Raw genomic sequence first — 18,450 nt, forward strand, 5'->3', positions numbered from 1 at the left:
GCCTGAAAGGTGCTGGGCACCCGCTCCTTGTCTGGGGGTAGATTGCGCTGGGCGGGTGGGGGAAGGGGGTTTGAGAAAGCTGGGATTGCCTCCTGGTGTCAAAGCCTGGAACTGCAGCAGGGTCCAGAGGGGCCTGTGTTCAGCGGGGCCCGCCCACCACCCAGCTGGTCTACCGCTCGGACATGTGCAACGCTCCCCCACCCGACTCCCCTCGAGAGCGGGATAGGCCTTGCCCAGCCCCCCCACACCACCACCACCCCGGCCCCGCCCTCCCGCCGCAGTCCTCACCTCATCTCCCAGGGGCCGGCCTCACGACTTCTCTGCGGGAGCAAACGCGGGCTTCTGAGAACCCGGAAGTGACGTTAAAGGCGCGCGTCCCGGGGGCGGGAGTCAGCTGAGCTGCTCGGGGGAGGTTGGGATCACCTGAGATCGGCTAGGGGGAGCCGGTGGTCTCCTGGGGGCGGGAGTTGGGTGCAGTACTGCGCCAGATTCAAGGGGGAGAGCTCCCCGGTCTTCTCGCTCTATAAGGCGAGAGTGAGAAGATCCTCAGGATTTTAAAGAGGAGGAGTCGGCGGCGGCGGCGGATTGCCAGGATCTGTCAGATCCCTGTCGAGGCTGGGGAGTCGCAGCTTCCAATCCGGGGAGACGGGGATCCCTGGGGGGAGCCCTGTTGTAATCCCTGGGCCCAAGACGGAGGACCCACAGGCCGGACACCATGGCGTCTATCCTGGATGAATACGAGGACTCCCTCTCCCGCTCGGCCGTCTTGCAGCCCGGCTGCCCCAGCGTCGGCATCCCCCACTCGGGTAAGGGAAGTGAGGGCGCCGCTGCACCTCTTAGCTCTCCTGGCATCTGCAAGAGAGGAGCGGAGGGGTTGGCTCCAGGAGCTCGGGTTCACCTCCTGGACATGCAGTCTGGGTCTAGGCCCTTGATTCTCCTCAGGCACTTATGGCCCCCAGCTGGTGGATGGTCGAAGATTGAAAGAGCAGCCGCGTGATCTAGGCCCTGCCACTAGGGTCCTTCTAAGAAGGAACTGGGACTCAGATAAGGAAGTGTCTTGCTTACAGGGCCGCAGTTGGGAAAACTGAGAATAAGCTCAGATGAGAATAGGCTCAGATGAGAATAGGCTTCATCTGATTCAGTGTTTTTCCCACCAGGCCCCTTCTGGAGGTGGGAGGAAAAGAGTGGGCAAAGAACTGGTGAAATGGGAATGTCGTAGGGGAAGGAGGGATGGTCCTAGAGGGAACTTTGTCACTGAACAGGGGAAAATGAAGTACTTTAGGCTTTTGCTAGAGCTGTGTGCATCTGGGCGTTGAGGGGAAGTTTTTGCAGCAGTTTGTTAACCAACTGATTGGAAGGATTCCCCAAGGATCCCTCCGCCCTCATTCTTCTGGAGACTCACTGAGAGTATTACTGCATGGGCAAGGAGGAGGGGAGAGAGCGGAACTAGACTACTTTAGTTGAGCTGGGATTGCTTGGCCAAAGATTGATAAGGGAGAACACCCAACCCTTCCCCGCCCACCACATTACCACTGGGAGCAGGTATATCATGGTGTAACAGCATCCCAAGGGTTCAAAGAATCAACCCCTCACTGCTTTCAGAGATGTGGGAAGAGCCCAGAACCCCTAATGTAGCCTAGGACTAATGTAGAGGTGATTAGCAAACTGCTTGATATATTGGTATTCAAGTGCTGGCTCACCAAGGTCCCGGGGTAGCAATATGTTGGGAAGGTGGAGAGGAATATGTTGCCCTTCCTCCCTCTGTTCCATAGCTAACCTTTCCTTGGCTCCTCACCTAGGATATGTGAATGCCCAGCTAGAGAAGGAAGTGCCCATTTTCACGAGGCAGCGCATTGACTTTACCCCTTCTGAGCGTATCACCAGTCTTGTCGTCTCCTGCAATCAGCTCTGCATGAGCCTGGGCAAGGATACACTACTCCGGTAAGTGAGGACCCAAAAGGTTTAGGCGTAGGGAGTGGATTGGTGGTATTTTGGAACTACTGACTGACCGGGCCTTTTTTCCACTCTGGGCAGGTTAAACAGTGGATTTGGAATGTTCAGGAAATATCCTATCCCTTCCTAAAGAGAACCAGTAGCATAGTAGACCTGGACTCTGAGCTCAGCTCTCCCACTTAACAGGGATGGAAAGTCACCCAGTCTTTCTGAACACGTCCCTTCATCTGTTAAAGACAGTACCAACCCACAAGTTAGTCATGTAGATAAGCGAAACGGTCTAGAGTCCTGAAATAAATCCACTATAAATGGAAATAAAATATCTCAATAAAACTGGAAATAAATAGTATAAGTAAATGGAACTAATATATGACAAAGGTGTCAGCAAAATTGTTTATCTATCCAGAATAACCATCTGGGATGAAACAGAGCTAAACCTCTGTATCATAAAAATGAATTCTAAGTGGAATAATTATTTGAATACAAAAAATAGTGTGAATGTTAAAAGAATATTTAATAAATTTCAATGTTCTTGGGCTGAAGAGAGACCTTCTTACTCAAGCTAGAAAATCCAGAATCCACAAGGGAAAAGGTAGATAGATTTGACCACGTAGTGATTGCTCTTATGACAGAATAAAAATAAAAAAGCCTATGAAGCAGGTCAGGACAAAAGATGGTGGGAAAATAATGTTTTTCCACATATGACTGAAGATTTACATTCCTGTTCCTTAAAAAGCCCTTAGAAATTAATAAGAAAAAGACAGTCCAGGGAATTCCCTTGTGGTCCAGTGGTTAGGACTTGGCGCTTTCGCTGCTGGGGCCCAGGTTCAGTCCCCGGTTGGGGAACTAAGATCCCGCAAGCTGTGAGGTGCAGCCAAAAAAAAAAAAAAAAGAAAAGAAAAAAGACGGTTCAATAGAAAAGGGAGGGTAAACAAGATAAACAAGCAGTTCACAGAAGAGGAACTACAAATTTTCCAGTAAACATCTGAAAATAATTTTCAGCCTGTGGGAAATGCAAATCAGTAAGATACCATTTTTTTTCAACCTATCAGATTAGCAAAAATTTTAAACAGTAATATATGATGCTGGTGAAGATACACAGAGATGGACTCTCATACATTACTGGAAAGAGTATAAATTGCCACCATCTTTTGGAAAAATAATCTGGCAATGTCTGTTAAACACTGAAATATCTATAACTTTGACCTGGCAGTCCCACTTTGGGGAATACATACCATAGAAAGAAAAGTACCAGTTTACAAAGGTATAGATACAAGGATGTTGATTCCAGCAGTATTTGTGGTAGGAAAAACTGGACCCAAGCTGCATATCCATCAATAGGAAAATGATTAAGTTATAGTTCACCCATAAAAGGGAATATTATGCAGTTATTAAAACAATGAGTTAGCTGTATCTGTTGACCCAGTGGGATGTTCATGAAATATCATTAAGTGAGAAAAGCAAATTATAAATTAATATGCATACACACACATATATACAATGTGAAAACATTTTTGTAAAAACTGATAAAATAAGCTTGTTTATATTATGAACATGGAGAAAGATGTTAACATCAGTTTTTTCCATTGGGAATAATAGGAGTTTGGGAAGAAAATCATTAACTTTTTCTTCATACACTGTTGTATTGATTCTTTAGTTAGAATGAGCATATAATTTGAAAAGAATTTCATAAGGGAAATACCTTAAATAGGAAATAATCTTAAGGGAGCACTCCTCAAGGTTATTGTGAAGGTTAATTGAGGTCATACTAGCTCAAGCTCTTGGCATGGTGCTTGGTATATAGAAAGTGCTCAGTAACCATTAGCTACTATTTGTTGTTCCCTTTTTACCCCGGCATTCTGGGATACCCCTGCCTATCTTCCTAGATGCACTGGAGGTATGTTGAGCAGAAGGAAAAGACTTCTGCTTAGTGACTTCTCACAATGAAGTGGGGGTGTTCTCAGAGCTGAGCGTTCTTAAGGAGGACCCCACATGTGTTTCAGAGTTCCCTTGGGATTGTAGTCAGAATTTTGTGTGTCTATGTAGATTTCAGGGAAGAAAGGCTGTGCCTTTCATCAGATTATAAAGAGGTCTGGGATTCAACAGAAGGATCTGCCCTTCTCTGGAGTGAGGCTGTGACTTTTGTCCCAACAGCATTGACTTAGGCAAAGCAAATGAACCCAACCACATGGAGCTGGGGCGCAAGGATGATGCCAAAGTTCACAAGATGTTCCTGGACCCTACTGGTAAGTGGTGGTAGAGTTCTGAGATGGGGAGTAGGGGGTGGGGGATGTTGAGGGTAGGTCACTGCCTGGGTGGGTGGGATCTGAGGGTGGGAATAGCATCCTCTAGGGTGCCATGCTCTCCCCCACTCCAGGCTCTCACCTGCTGATTGCTCTGAGCAGCACTGAGGTCCTCTACGTGAACCGTAATGGACAGAAAGTTCGGCCCCTGGCACGCTGGAAGGGGCAGCTGGTGGAGAGTGTGGGCTGGAACAAGGCCCTGGGTACTGAGAGCAGCACAGGCCCCATCCTGGTTGGCACTGCCCAAGGTCAGATCTTTGAAGCAGAGCTCTCGGCCAGCGAGGGTGGGCTTTTCGGCCCTGCCCCGGATCTCTACTTCCGTCCGTTGTATGTGCTAAACGAAGAAGGGGGCCCAGCACCTGTGTGCTCCCTCGAGGCGGAGCGGGGCCCTGAAGGGCGTGGGTTTGTCATCGCCACCACTCGGCAGCGCCTCTTCCAGTTCATAGGCCGAGCAGCCGAGGGAGCTGAGGCCCAGGGCTTCTCAGGGCTCTTTGCTGCCTACACTGACCACCCACCCCCATTCCGTGAGTTCCCCAGCAGTCTGGGCTACAGTGAGTTGGCCTTCTACACCCCCAAGTTGCGCTCTGCGCCCCGGGCCTTCGCTTGGATGATGGGGGATGGCGTGTTGTATGGCTCGTTGGACTGCGGGCGTCCCGACTCCCTGCTGAGCGAGGAGCGGGTCTGGGAGTACCCAGAGGGGGTGGGTCCTGGGGCCAGCCCACCCCTGGCCATCGTCCTGACCCAGTTCCACTTCCTGCTGCTGCTGGCGGACCGGGTGGAGGCGGTGTGCACGCTGACGGGGCAGGTGGTGCTGCGGGACCACTTCCTGGAGAAGTTTGGGCCGCTGAAGCACATGGTGAAGGACTCCTCCACAGGCCACCTGTGGGCCCACACCGAGCGGGCCGTCTTCCGCTACCAGGTACAGCGGGAGGCCCGGGATGTCTGGCGCACCTACCTGGACATGAACCGCTTCGACCTGGCCAAAGAGTATTGTCGAGAGCGGCCTGACTGCCTGGACACGGTCCTGGCCCGGGAGGCCGACTTCTGCTTCCGCCAGCATCGTTACCTGGAGAGTGCCCGCTGCTACGCCCTGACTCAGAGCTACTTTGAGGAGATTGCCCTCAAGTTCTTGGAGGCCCACCAGGAGGAGGCGCTGGCCGAGTTCCTGCAGCGAAAACTGGCCAGTTTGAAGCCTGCTGAGCGCACCCAGGCCACGCTGCTTACCGCCTGGCTGACGGAGCTCTACCTGAGCCGACTCGGGGCCCTGCAGGGTGACCCTGAGGCCCTGAACCTCTACCGGGAAACCCGGGAGCGTTTCCGCGCCTTCCTAAGCAGCCCCCGCCACAAGGAGTGGCTCTTCGCCAGCCGGGCCTCCATCCACGAGCTGCTTGCCAGCCACGGGGACACAGAGCACATGGTATACTTCGCTGTGATCATGCAGGACTACGAGCGCGTGGTGGCATACCACTGCCAGCATGAGGCCTACGAGGAGGCCCTGGCTGTGCTGGCCCGCCACCGTGACCCCCAGCTCTTCTACAAGTTCTCACCCATCCTCATCCGTCACATCCCTCGCCAGCTGGTGGACGCCTGGATTGAGCTGGGCAGCCGGCTGGATGCCCGGCAGCTCATCCCTGCCCTGGTGAACTATAGCCAGGGTGGCGAGGCCCAGCAGGTGAGCCAGGCCATCCGCTACATGGAGTTCTGCGTGAATGTACTGGGCGAGACTGAGCAGGCCATTCACAATTACCTGCTGTCGCTCTATGCCCGAGGCCAGCCAGCCTCGCTGCTGGCCTACCTCGAGCAGGCCGGGGCCAGCCCACACCGGGTACATTATGACCTCAAGTACGCGCTGCGGCTCTGTGCTGAGCATGGCCACCACCATGCTTGCGTCCATGTCTACAAGGTCCTGGAGCTGTATGAGGAGGCTGTGGACCTGGCCCTGCAGGTGAGCCAATGAGCCTTGACCCTGTCCAGGAGAGGGGCCTGGAGAGCAGTAGCTTCAGGTGCTGAAGGGCCAGAGGGACACTGTGGCTAGGGGGTGCTGGCTTCTCTCCCAGATAGCAACTGTAGTATAGAGGTTAAGAACACAGACTCAAGTCAGGGTTTGAATTCTGGTTCTGCCTCTTACTAAGCTGTGTGACCTCAGACTGGTTTCCGAACCTCTCTTTGCGTCAGATTATTCAGACGCAAAATGGGGATGATGTTATAGTACTTCCCTCACAGGTAAATTCTGCATACCTGCTAGCCACAATTGCAGAAGGGGAAAGTGCTGAGTTGCATTGCTCAAATCATGAATTGTCACCTGCATAGGATCGTGTGAAGTGCTATTTAAAATTCGAGGGGGGGCTTCCCTGGTGGCGCAGTGGTTGAGAGTCTGCCTGCCGATGCAGGGGACATGGGTTCATGCCCCGGTCCGGGAAGATCCCACATGCCGCGGAGCGGCTGGGCCCGTGAGCCATGGCCGCTGAGCCTGCGCGTCCGGAGCCTGTGCTCCGCAGTGGGAGAGGCCACAACAGTGAGAGGCCCGCGTACCACAAAAAATAAATAAATAAAATTCGAGGGAATTCCCTGGTGGTCCAGTGGTTAGAACTCTGCACTTTCACTACCAAGGGCGTGGGTTTGATCCCTGGTCGGGGAACTAAGATCCCGCAAGCCACGCAGCGAGGCCAAAAAAAAAAAGGAATTCCTGGGTCTGAACCCAGGACTTACTGAATCAAAATGTCTGTGGAGGGGGCCCAGAAATCTGTATTTTGGATGTGCTCCCAAGGTGATTTGTAAATTCACTAAAATTGCAGGCCCACCATCATAAGTAGCGTTTGTGTAGCTCTGACAGAGGCAGGCCCATTACTGAGACAGGTTCCTTCCCAGCCCCAAGGAGCCCCGTCTCACTTGCTGCCTGGAGTGCTGGGCCTCTGTCTTTCCCACAGACCCTGTCCTGAGTGGGACCTGACCCTAACGCTCTCAGCCTCCCCACAGGTGGACGTGGACCTGGCCAAGCAGTGTGCTGACCTGCCCGAGGAAGATGAGGAGCTACGCAAGAAGCTGTGGCTGAAGATTGCTCGGCATGTGGTGCAGGAGGAGGAGGATGTGCAGACGGCCATGGCCTGCCTGGCCAGCTGCCCCCTGCTCAAGATCGAGGACGTGCTGCCTTTCTTCCCTGACTTCGTCACCATCGACCACTTCAAGGAGGCGATCTGCAGCTCGCTGAAGGCTTACAACCACCACATCCAAGAGCTGCAGCGGGAGATGGAAGAGGCCACGGCCAGCGCCCAGCGCATCCGGCGAGACCTGCAGGAGCTGCGGGGCCGCTATGGCACCGTGGAGCCCCAGGACAAATGTGCCACCTGCGACTTCCCCCTGCTCAACCGCCCTTTTTACCTCTTCCTCTGTGGCCACATGTTCCACGCTGACTGCCTGCTGCAGGCCGTGCGGCCTGGCCTGCCGGCCTACAAGCAGGCTCGGCTCGAGGAGCTACAGCGAAAGCTGGGCGCCGCTCCACCCCCTGCCAAGGGCTCTGCCCGGGCTAAGGAGGCCGAGGGGGGCGCTGCCACCGGGGGGCCCAGCCGGGAACAGCTCAAGGCTGACCTGGATGAACTGGTGGCCGCTGAGTGCGTGTACTGTGGGGAGCTGATGATCCGCTCTATTGACCGGCCCTTCATCGACCCTCAGCGCTACGAGGAGGAGCACCTCAGTTGGTTGTAGGAATGTGTCAACCCCGATAGGCGGGCAGGCGGTTGGGGGCTGTCCCTTCTTGGGAAGGCCACAGCATCATCTGTCCTTGGTCTCCTGGAGGCTGCTGGGCTGGGACTGTGGTGGGGGGAGCAGAATCATAGCTGTTGTCCTCGAGGGGTGAGCTACGAGTGCATTCTGCCAGCTGCCCGTGCTGTTCTTCAGGGCTGCCTTAGAGCTGCTGTTTTGCTAGGCCGTCAGCCTGCTTCCCAACGGAGGGCTTTAGCCTGGAGAAGTCAGAATTCTGACCCCATTACCATTCCCCCTGCGCCTAACAGCTCTTTCTTCCTTTTCCCTCCTCACACACATCATGTTCTCTTTCTGGAGCACTACCTACCATTATTCCTTTTCACTCTGTGGCTCTTCTCCCTCAGAAGCCCTCTCTTCTGTCGGCTTCTAGGTCCCACAGGTGAAAAGACAACCCCTCCGAGTCCTGGGCATGGGGTGGGGGGAAAGGTGGTGCTGATGGTGGGCATGCTCTTGTGCACACTGTCTGGGGCTCCAGTGTGAGGGGTACCCTGGGGCAGAGGGCCTCACGGAGGACAGTGGGAGATGGTGATGGGGTGGAGAGCATTAAACTGTCTGCACTGGTGAATGTGGAGTTGATGGCTTTGTGTTGATGCTGGGCAGAGTGGTGTGTGAGTGATCTCCAAGAGGGGCTAGGGTGTCACGGGGAAGCTGCCAGGGCCCTGCATGTTCAAGCCTTGGCCCTTGCTCCTTTTCCTGGAGATGTGACAGGATGATTTTGCCATTTTCTGCTCACTTCTTTGCCTTCCACTGTATCCGTTCTGACTCCAGGCTTCTGTTGGTAATTAGGGCCCACCTAGGAGCAGGGACTGTTCTTCCCTTTGGCCAGCAGGTGGTGTTGCTCCCCACAGAACCCTCCACACTCAGGCAGCAGGGGGCGCTGATTTCTCAAGTCACTTTCTCCACTGGTGCTTCCTAGGTCTATTCCCTCCGTAGTTGTTCCCAAGAGTTTTCTGGTAATCTCCACTGCCTAACCATAAATCTAAGCCCCTCGTTCTTCCTCCCTCCACTGGCCCTTACGCATGCTAGATTTTGCTTGCCCCTCCCTTTGCCAGCCTGCATCCCTGCCTTCTCAACTTCTGCCCAGTTTTGATACTGCCCTACGACTGTCTGGCATTAAACCATGATTTTTTTTGGCCAAGCTGCGTGGCATGCGGGATCTTAGTTCCTCGACCAGGAATCAAACCTGTGCCCCCTGCATTGGAAGCACATAGTCTTAATCACTGGACCGCCAGGGAAGTCCCTTAACCATAATGTTGAGGTCCAACATGGAGGCGAGACTACCACTGCCACCATCCATGGCATTTGGCAGATATGTTTTCTCCCCATCTATCTCCTTTGACCTGCCCATCCCCCCAGCTTACAGTTCTTTAGTTGTGGCTCGAGGCTAAGCCCTAGGGAGTCCTGAAGCAGGGCCTTCCCGTGATATCAGCTGAGCACCCTTTGCTCCATGGACTGGTATTCACAGTCCACTGCCCAGGTTTATGGGTGTGGTCTATCAGCCGCCCAGACTGAAACAAAATAAAAAGTGAGTGTTCCTGGAATCAGGCTGGGGTCAGGTCACCTGGCTAGTGACTGCAGGCGTCTCTCTTGCCCCTGCAGCCTAATCCTCTTCCAAGACTTTTATCTCCTGCAGCCCTGGGAGAATCTTGCCCTGCTTATTCTTTTCCAGCCACTAGAACAACGGGGTCTCTTCATGGCCCCTGCCAAGGGATAGGGCCAGAAGCTGCCCATCTTTGATGAGCCTCAGACTCCCCATCTTGCCCCAGAAGCCAGAGTGGAAGCAAATGGGGGGTAGGGTCCTGCTGGGTGAGTAGAGGGCATCCTAATCCTGTTCCATTTCCCCCGTTCCAGGAAGATTTGGAGGGCTGCTGCTCCCCATGTGGCCTAAGGCTCCCCTCACACCTAGACATGCCCAGTAGTGGGCTCAGGGTCATATTCCCCACTGTCAGTCAGAACTAGGTATAAACCTTGGCCCACCACTGGCATGGTCACTTGCTTACTTGGAACAGCTTGGGGCTTCTGTCTTTGCACATAATGGGTGCCTAATACATGTTAGTTAAACAGACACTGCCCTATTGCTCCCTCCTCCCAGAGGACTTGGCTAAGACAGCTTGGGACACCCCTGCCCCTTCTGTCCTCTCTTAAGCCTGCCCATCTGGTCCTAGGCTGCTTCCTCTTTCCTGGAAAAAGGCCCCAGTCTTCTCTGGCACTGACAGAATGGGGTTCCGTTGAGTCAGGGCAACGGGAAGCCACAGCTCTTAGATCCCTGGAAACCAAGCAAGGCCTGGAGTGGAGGGGAGAGAGACGGCCCTCTGGGCCTTGGCCCTAAGCCTGGGGGAGGGCCAGGAGGGGGTGGGGTGGGGGAGCAGCTACGTGGGTAGGGGCCAAGATGAATGAGCTGCTCCTGGAGCGGTCACTGGAAATAGGAGGAGTGGCCACAGGCAGTGACGCTGGGATCAGGGCAGGAGGCCTGTAAACAAGGAAGCCACCTGGGGGAGATGCAGGGCGGCCACTGGTCCTGGAGAGCAGGTGCTTCCTGAGGCCCGCCCTTGAGAGGGCCCTGGGGGGCCGCCTGGCCGAGTCAGCGGTGGGCACTAGGGGGCGCTGTCTACTGGCTTCCTGAACTCACCGGCTCCTTTCCTCCGCTCCAGGGGGGAGTGGCCCCCGGAGGGTGTGCCCGCCCTACGTCTGAGGCCCGAGTGACCCGCTCGCCGCCCTTCTCCTGTCCCCAGGGCAGACTGGCCAAAGGCACCAACCCTGGCAGGGAGGGCGCGGGGCTCAGAGCCTGGCCAGCCCGGGTGTGAGCTCATTCCCCCAGGACCACCAACTCCCGCAGCTCCTGCGCAGCGTCCCCCTGCCCCGAGCTCGGGTCACAGGCCGGGCACCCCCAACCCCATTGGTTGGGAGGGGGCCTCCAGGCTCCAGGCTGCCCTTGGCGCTGGCCCCCCTGGCGCCAGGGAAACAAAAGGTTAGGGGGCCGAGAGGGAGTTATCAGGCCCGCCACTACCACCGGGGGAGGGAGAAGGGGAGGGGGCCACGAGGGGCGCACCTCCTCCCCACTGCCCCAGCTCTGCAGATTCTTCGAGACACTTTCACAGGCGGAAATTCCCAGAGGTCAGAGGAGGGAAACGGTTAATTCCTTTTATTCAATGGGTCCCCCCTACACGCCTCCCCCCAGCTTCCTCCCTCCACTTCCCGCCCCCCCCCTGTGTGAACAGGAAGTGGAGAGGAAAAGGCTCTGAGCAGAGCAGCTGGGAGCAGGAGGCAGGGAGTGGGCGGCAGGCTTGGTGCCAGCCCTGCCCCTCACGGTTACTTGCTGGAGGGCCAGACCCACTGTGGCCTGGGAAAGAACCTGCAGTCCCGCTGGCGGGTGGCAGCAGAGCCGGGAAACAGCCTTGTGTCGGAGCCCCCTTCCCTCAGCCTGCTTCCAGGTCAGAGGCTGCTGCACTGAGGGCGCAAAGCATCCTCTGCCCAAAACCCAGCTGCCCTTGCCACTGCAGCCCCACCCCCACTGAAGGCTGGGCATCCCGAGGCTGGCAGGCATCTCTTCAGGCAGCCGCCAGTCCTGGCAGTGGCTCCAGCCACTCAGCCCCTTGGCCCTGCCAGTTCTTTGAAGCTCATGCAGCACTTCCTGTTTGGGGCAGGCGATGCCAGGGCCCCTCCCCCACCATTGTTCTGTAGAGACCATAGGTCCATCTGTTGCCCCATGGTGGGGCCCCTAGGGAGTGCCACAGGGGAGCAGCCCCACAAAGGACCCTGCTGGCAGCTTTGCTTACGTGGAGCAAGGCTGGGCCCTGCAGCAGGTTGAGGGTGAATGGTGGTCAGAGGCAGGCCCGGGATGGGCAGTAGGACAGAAGGAGGATGCTAGATGGTTCTAGTCCTTGGGCCACCTTCAGCTTTCTCCTCCACCTGGACCATGGAGATGACGATATTCAGGGAGCTATACATGCTGAAGCCACCAGGAGAGGGACACCATTCTTATGCCCAGCTTCCAAAAGGGCAAAGTGAGGCAGAGGGACAAACTTTGGCTAGGGATGGGCCATAAAAGGGGCACAAAGTAGGGTTCTTCTTTCAAGGGGATTAGCCCCTGCTCGCTGAATGCCCCCTATTGGGTGCTTTCCTGTCCCTGAGCAGCTTTGCCTTTTCTCAGCTTTCAACTTGAAGTAGCCCTTGAGCTGAGCAGTAGGAGCCATGAGGTCACGGGAGGTTAGGGTGGCCCTAGGTCGGTGACCAGCAACCGATGTCCACTGAGAACAAGCCCGGGCAGGCCTGGCAGAAAAGGAGAAAGGGGCATTGGTTTGGCCCCCAGGAAGGTGGGTGCTACTTCTGGTTTCCAGGCTGCCGTGGCCAAAGGTCTATTTGTGTTTCCCAGGTGGAGAGGCAGGTGCTGTGTATCTCCAGCTCACCTCCTCTGCCGAGGCGTGGTCTCATGGCTCTGACCTTGACCTGCTTCCTCCCGCAGGGTTAGGACCCCAGACATGGTCTGCTCCATTTCTCTCACCAGATCCTCTGGCTTCTCTCCCCAGCCCAGGACCTGAAACTGCCTAGATCACAGCTCCCAGAAGGTCAGAGCTGCAGAGACCTCAGATCGAGGCCATAGAGTGCTGTGGGACCTTTATTCAAATAAAAACATCCCTTGTGGATGTCTGATACCTGAAATTGATATGCTGAGCATCCCTGGTGGGAGCTGGGCTGGCAGGGGGTGGGGATCACCTTATTCACTGTCATTTCCTCCTCCATCCCAATTTCTATGAGATGCCAGGATGCCCACGAACCAAGTTTGAAAACCACTGAGCTGCTGATCCTACCTCCTGATTTTACAGATGCTGAAGAGAAATTTGTGGCTGACGTGAGGCTCCATCCAGGATCCGGTCCCTTCTCCATGAGATTCAGCATCGGTCAGCAATGATCCCACGTCCCCTGGGAGCCAGACACGGTCCTAGACCCTTCGTTGTGCTTGCTTTCCATCTCCAGTCAAGTGGGTTGAGCTGAGGGACAGGGAGGTGATCTGGAAAGAGCAGTCTCTGCTCTGTCATTTACCAGCTGTCAGTTTAATCACACCCTCAGAACCTCCATTTCTTCATCTGTAAAATGTGAATAAACACAGCAGACCTTGAGAGGCTCGCATGAAGTCTAGGGAGAGCAGTGCAGCACATCTGTGGTTAGCCCGGGGCCTGGCACCCACACATCCCTGATGGCTTGCTTCTCCTCCACTTTACTCTGTGACTGTTCCTTTAGGGCTGGGACCCTGTGAGCCCTATCATGGTTCTCTCCTCACAAACCCCTCTGATCTCCTCGTGGGAAATCAGAGTGGAATTGAAAGAAAGAGGCTTACTTGAGAAGGTTTTTCTGGTTTCTCAAAAGATGGTCGTTCTGGGGAAGAGAGGTTCAGGATGAGTATGAGAGAGGAAGCACTCAGGCATATAGAATGAGGCCACTGAGGTGGGACAGGGGTGCTACCTTGGGGGACAGGGTCCTGGTTTCCTGGAGGAGAGAGGGCACTACTCCAGCTCCAGGGGACAGTTAGGAGAGGCTGAGGGGACTGGGCCAGGCGTGGCTCCTCTGCCAGCCTGCCCTTATGGTCCAGCCCAGAGCTTGCACAACAGCCTGGCTGGCTGGCACTCCCCTGAGAGCCTCAGGAAGTCCCCCTTGTCCCCCCCTTGACCTTTGACCCTTTGGGCCTGCTGCAGGCCAGAATTCCAGGCAGCTGTCCTCCCTTTTACCTTCTGTTCCTGGCCATTTCCCTTTAAGGCTGGAACTCAGAGACACCCCAGTCCCCCACCTTACAGCTCATCTTTTCACATGCTCTCAGTACAGACCAGCTGGAGCCTCCCCTAGGGCAGCTCCCTCTGTGAGCCCGTGGGGACCCTTGGCCACAAGCCAGCAGGATCCTTGGAGTCCAAAGGGCCCAAGCCTTATAGGAGAGCCCCCCAACAGGTGCTCCTGAACTCCAGACATCCACCCAGGTGCCGTGCCCAACTTTATCCCTGTCCCAAAGTCCAGGGGGTGAAGCCAGCAACAGCAGACAGAGCCCCTCCTCTGCCGCCATCCTCTGAGCAAAGTCAGAAGAGCCCTTGATACCGTTCCCCATTAAACCATGCTGCGCCTCACGGCTCTCGGCTGCGCAATCAAATAATTCCCTTTGGTTTTTCTAGTGGACTTTTTGCTTTTATTTTTTAGTGTTTCTCGGCCTTTTTTTTTTTTTTTTTAAGCAATCAGTCTAAATTTGTCATCGCACATCCCCCATTTCCGCCCCCAATGGCCTCCTTTTCATCCCCTGGAATCTGGAAACCATATGTGTGGGCAGAAAGCCCCCAGCATCCCCCGCAGCACCCTGGCTCGTCCTGACCTCCTCAGGGGCAGCCTGTTAGCTGCGGGAGAGTCTAGGATCCAGGCTGGGGCTGGAAAGGGAGTTTCTCTTTGGACCTTCCCAGCTCAAGCCATGGAGAAGCCGTGTGGTCTAGTGGTTATGGCTGGAACACACGGGTTCTGTCCCCAGCAATCTCTTTGACTAACGCTAGAAGCCTGGGAAAGTCCCCTTGGTACCCAGGGGACTCAGTTTCCCCACGAGCTGAGCGGCTCAGACCTTCACCTGCTAGCTCATCTCCTATCTGCCTTGGTAAAAGAGTTTTTGATCCAAAAATTTTGCTCTGTCACTTACAAGCTGTGTGACCTTGACAAATGGCTTAATCTTTCTGAACCTCAATTTCCTCATCTATAAATTAGAGATGATTATTCTGCCTATCTCCCGGTTTTAGAGTTAAATAAGAAAACACACTCTCAAGGGCCTAGTGTCAGGCATGCTGTAAACAAAAAGCTCAATAAACAGTAGTTGTTATTGTTAACAATAAGTAGACATACATAATGAGATGGGAATGTGTTCTCAGCAGGCACTGCTCTGAGGCCCAATCTGCCCCTGCCTCTGCTGCTTAGGCTGCCTGTCTGGACCTTCCTCGGGCCTCCTCCAGCTCTAGAAGGGGCAGGGATGCGTTACCAGTAGCTGTGGATCAGGGCCGAGGCCCTGCTGCTCTTCCCTGTCTCCATGGCAACCCCAGCCCCTCCCCTCCTTCCTTCCTCGGGAGCTTTCTGTTTACTGTAAACAGCTGTCCCAGCTCTGCCCTAGCTGATCCCTCCCAGGGCCAGCCGGACCCTCTCTGAACTGGGCACTGGTTTGATGTGTGAAGGTCTGGGCACAGCGTCTGGGCTCCATACAGCCTTGAACAGGCTCTGCTTTGCCACCCTGACTGGAGGGGAGGGAGGGAGGGGAAGAGCCTGTCGCCTCAGACTAGGGCAGCCAGAGCCTCAGAGACGAGGAGCAGATAAAGCGTAATTGAGGAGGACCATGCTGAGAGAGCCTGGTAGAGAGACCTCTGGCTTGGCCTTGGACTGACCTGGGTTCAAATCCTTGCCTGGATTTGCTCACTGTGTGACTTCAGGCTGGTCATTTAACGTCTCTAAATTTCACTCCGTTTATCGATTTGTAAACTGGAGATTATAACACCTTCCTCAGAGGATTGGTTGCTGTGTAGATTGGTGATAATGCATGTACCTAATCATGGCATGTTGCTGGCCTGCACTGATGGTGGCTGGATTTATTATTTCACCTCTCAGATGCTCTCATGCTCAGGGACCTTGCGTGAGTCCGCCGCCTCACACGCCTCAATCACGCTAGCCTGCAAGCATGTGAATGTATGCACACAGCAAACACATACAAACCAGGTAATGAAATGAAACTCACAAGTGTCTGAGGCACAGGAGAATCTTCATGAAAGTGGAGGAAGAGTCTAGCTGTTTCCTAAGCCATTACTTGGGCCTAAGTGAGCCAACACTGGAGCTGGGGCATCTGTGTGTACCACCATCACCAGGTCGCCACAACTGTCTTAATTCTCTCTCCAAACAGCCCCCAGGATCACACCCACCCTCCTTGCCCAGCTGACCACAGTGCAGGAAGACAGGGAATGCTGTTAGGGTATGGCTCCCCTTTCCTGGGGATCAAGCTTTCAGGGCAAGCTGTCCGGGACATGAGGCTCCTGGCTCCCAGCTCCCGAGGGGCTCACATTGGGTCCTTCGACTCTCTAGCACCTCTGGAAGTACCGGCCAGTTAGCGGAGCCTTAGAGGGTGAGATTCAGACCTGCCACTCCCCTTACCACCAGAACCAGGAAAGGCTAGGGTTAGGCAGGGGCATTCATTGATTTGAGTCATTCCCCACAGGCCCATGAGTAAGAGTGGCTCTGGATTTCCAGGCCCTACTCCCCACCAAGATGCCTGTCGGGGTCTTCCAAGACTGGGTCTCTGTTGGTCCCAGGTGCTGTCCTGGGGTTCCGCCTTGGGCTTGGCTCCTTCCGGATCAGGGAGCAGCAGCTGGGGAGGCTTGTGGGCTTAGCTGACTCTGCTGCCCTCACACCCCTTTCGCTACAACTGGGCCTAACTCTGGAGTTTCTGTCCTCACCCGGGCATGGGCTGCATGAGAAAGGAGAGGAGCCCCCAGCACTAAGTCAGCCCCGTGGACAGGGCTGGAAATCCCCCACTTCTTACCTTGGCCGGTTGAGGAAACAGCCTCCCGGCAGAGGGCCGCCTCCCGCCAGGGACTTTTCTCCTGGGGGTGACACAGCATACAGGGCAGCTGCAGGGACCCCAGCCGCACTTCAGCCAGCCTGGGGTGAGGGGAGCAGCACACAAGACCACCCTCTCCCTTGTGGGAAGCATGGCAGCCAAAGGTCCTAGAACCCAACTGGGACATAGGCAGGCCCGAGAGGGTGGGCAGGGAGAAGGGAGGCCACAGGGGTAGTGATGGCCCAGAAAGTCCACGCTGCTGGTGACATCTGGGAGTCTGACCGGGCCCAAGTGGTTCTGCATCCAGAGCTCACCAGCCCCTCCTCCATAGCTCCCTTCCCTCGCCCAGCACCCAATCTGAAACAGGCTTCTGATAGGTTATAAAGCCCTCACTGATCTCCCGGGGTGGTGGTCTCCAAACTTTTTTGAATATGAATATTTATGTATAGATTAGACACTATAGTCAAAACACATATCAAATATTATTAAAGTTCAGTTTACCTTTTAGATAAACAATGAATCTAAATTGAAATTCTCCTATTTCCTCCAGCCCCCAGACAGATGGCCTTGCTCACTCCTGCAGGCAGCCCACTGAAGAGCCCACCACACTGAGAGGTGAAGGTAGGAGAGTCCCTCTCAGAGCTCACCATCCACTTTGCAGGAGGGTACAGGGCAGGGGGGCTAGTTTTCTTAATACATTTGCAAACCACAGACAATAGAGTAACTCACAGCCGAAGCCCTTCTATTTGCTGCTGTTGTGAACTTTAAAAGAAACTTGGGGACTTCCCTGGTGGTCCAGTGGCTAAGACCCTGCGCTCCCAGCGCAGGGGGTCTGGGTTCGATCCCTGTTCAGGGAACTAGATCGATCCCACATGCCATAACTAAGAGTTTGCATGCTGCAAGTAGAGATCCTGCCTGCTGCAACTGAAGATCCTTCACGGGGTGACGAAGACCCCGTATGTTGCAACAAAGACCCGGTACAGCCAAATAATAAATAAATAAATAAAAGAAGCAATTGACTGGCTTCAAAAATATTAAAAAAAAAAAAAAAGAAAGAAAGAAAGAAAGGAAAGAAAGAAAGAAAGAAAAGAAACTTGGTCATCTTAGGTAAGACCCTATTGCTGCAGCCGTGGTTATGCTGCAGCTCCCCACCCCAAAGGCCCAGGCAGCCTGTCCCTAGAACCACAGCACCTGATGTAGAAAGTGAGTGTTTATCAAGGAAGAATGCAGAGACCCAGGATGTGTGTGTGTGTGTGTGTGTGTTGTGTGTGCATACACGTGCATGTGCGCCTGGGCTGTGCCATTCAGACAGAACCTGCCCCCTTGCAGTTGAGGGGTGGCCTGCCCTTTCTACCCCATTAGAGGGAAGGCAAGCCCAGGACCCTCTCCCTGCCCTTGGATATGTGGCCCAGCCACATATGTGGATCAGCCCTCTTAGCAGGGAGCAGGGGCCCCTCAGGCAGAGGATAGGGGCCTGACTTTTCTGCCAAGGCCAGAGTTGTCACTGGCTCCAGCTGGCCTGGGTGGCTCTGGGGCCAGCGCTTCCTCCTTCATTCAAAAGCCCAGCCCTGTAAGGGTGGCAGAGAGGGAGGGTGAAGGGAGGGCTCAACCTCCAGCCCCCTCCCCCCTCACTGACAGCTGTAATCTGCTTGGGAAAATCTCTTTTTTTTCCGCACAGGAAAAAATATTAGTTGTCCCGATAACAAGGAAAACAAAATCCAGCGCAGGGCATCAGAGACTTCCTGAGGCGGGAAACAATGTCCAGGGAGCTCAGTGGAGAAGCCCGAGCTGGGAGGCTGAGGGGGAGCTGAGAGAGGACACTGGTCCAGGCCTATCCGGCCGGCGGGGGAGGGGGATGACAGATCGAGGAACTTGGAAAAA

General features: G+C 54.8%; 1 protein-coding gene and 1 long non-coding RNA gene across 2 annotated transcripts in view; one reads left to right on the top strand and one right to left on the bottom strand.

The window, feature by feature from the left end:
- LOC113608041 (uncharacterized) overlaps positions 1–18,450 on the bottom strand; it is a 542,162-nt gene that overhangs the window by 299,299 nt on the left and 224,413 nt on the right. The gene's annotated exons all lie outside the window — the stretch shown is intronic.
- On the top strand, positions 316–9,153 carry VPS18 (VPS18 core subunit of CORVET and HOPS complexes). Its single transcript, XM_027083909.1, has 5 exons — positions 316–806; positions 1,800–1,941; positions 4,108–4,199; positions 4,331–6,201; positions 7,233–9,153. Exons 1-5 carry the CDS (start codon positions 716–718, stop codon positions 7,956–7,958), a joined length of 2,922 nt encoding a protein of 973 aa, XP_026939710.1. The 5' UTR covers positions 316–715; the 3' UTR covers positions 7,959–9,153.

The sequence above is a fragment of the Aethalodelphis obliquidens genome, unplaced genomic scaffold, assembly GCF_003676395.1.
Source record: "Aethalodelphis obliquidens isolate GAN/ISIS:26980383/991018 unplaced genomic scaffold, ASM367639v1 scaffold51, whole genome shotgun sequence".
Taxonomy (NCBI): Eukaryota; Metazoa; Chordata; class Mammalia; order Artiodactyla; family Delphinidae; genus Aethalodelphis; species Aethalodelphis obliquidens.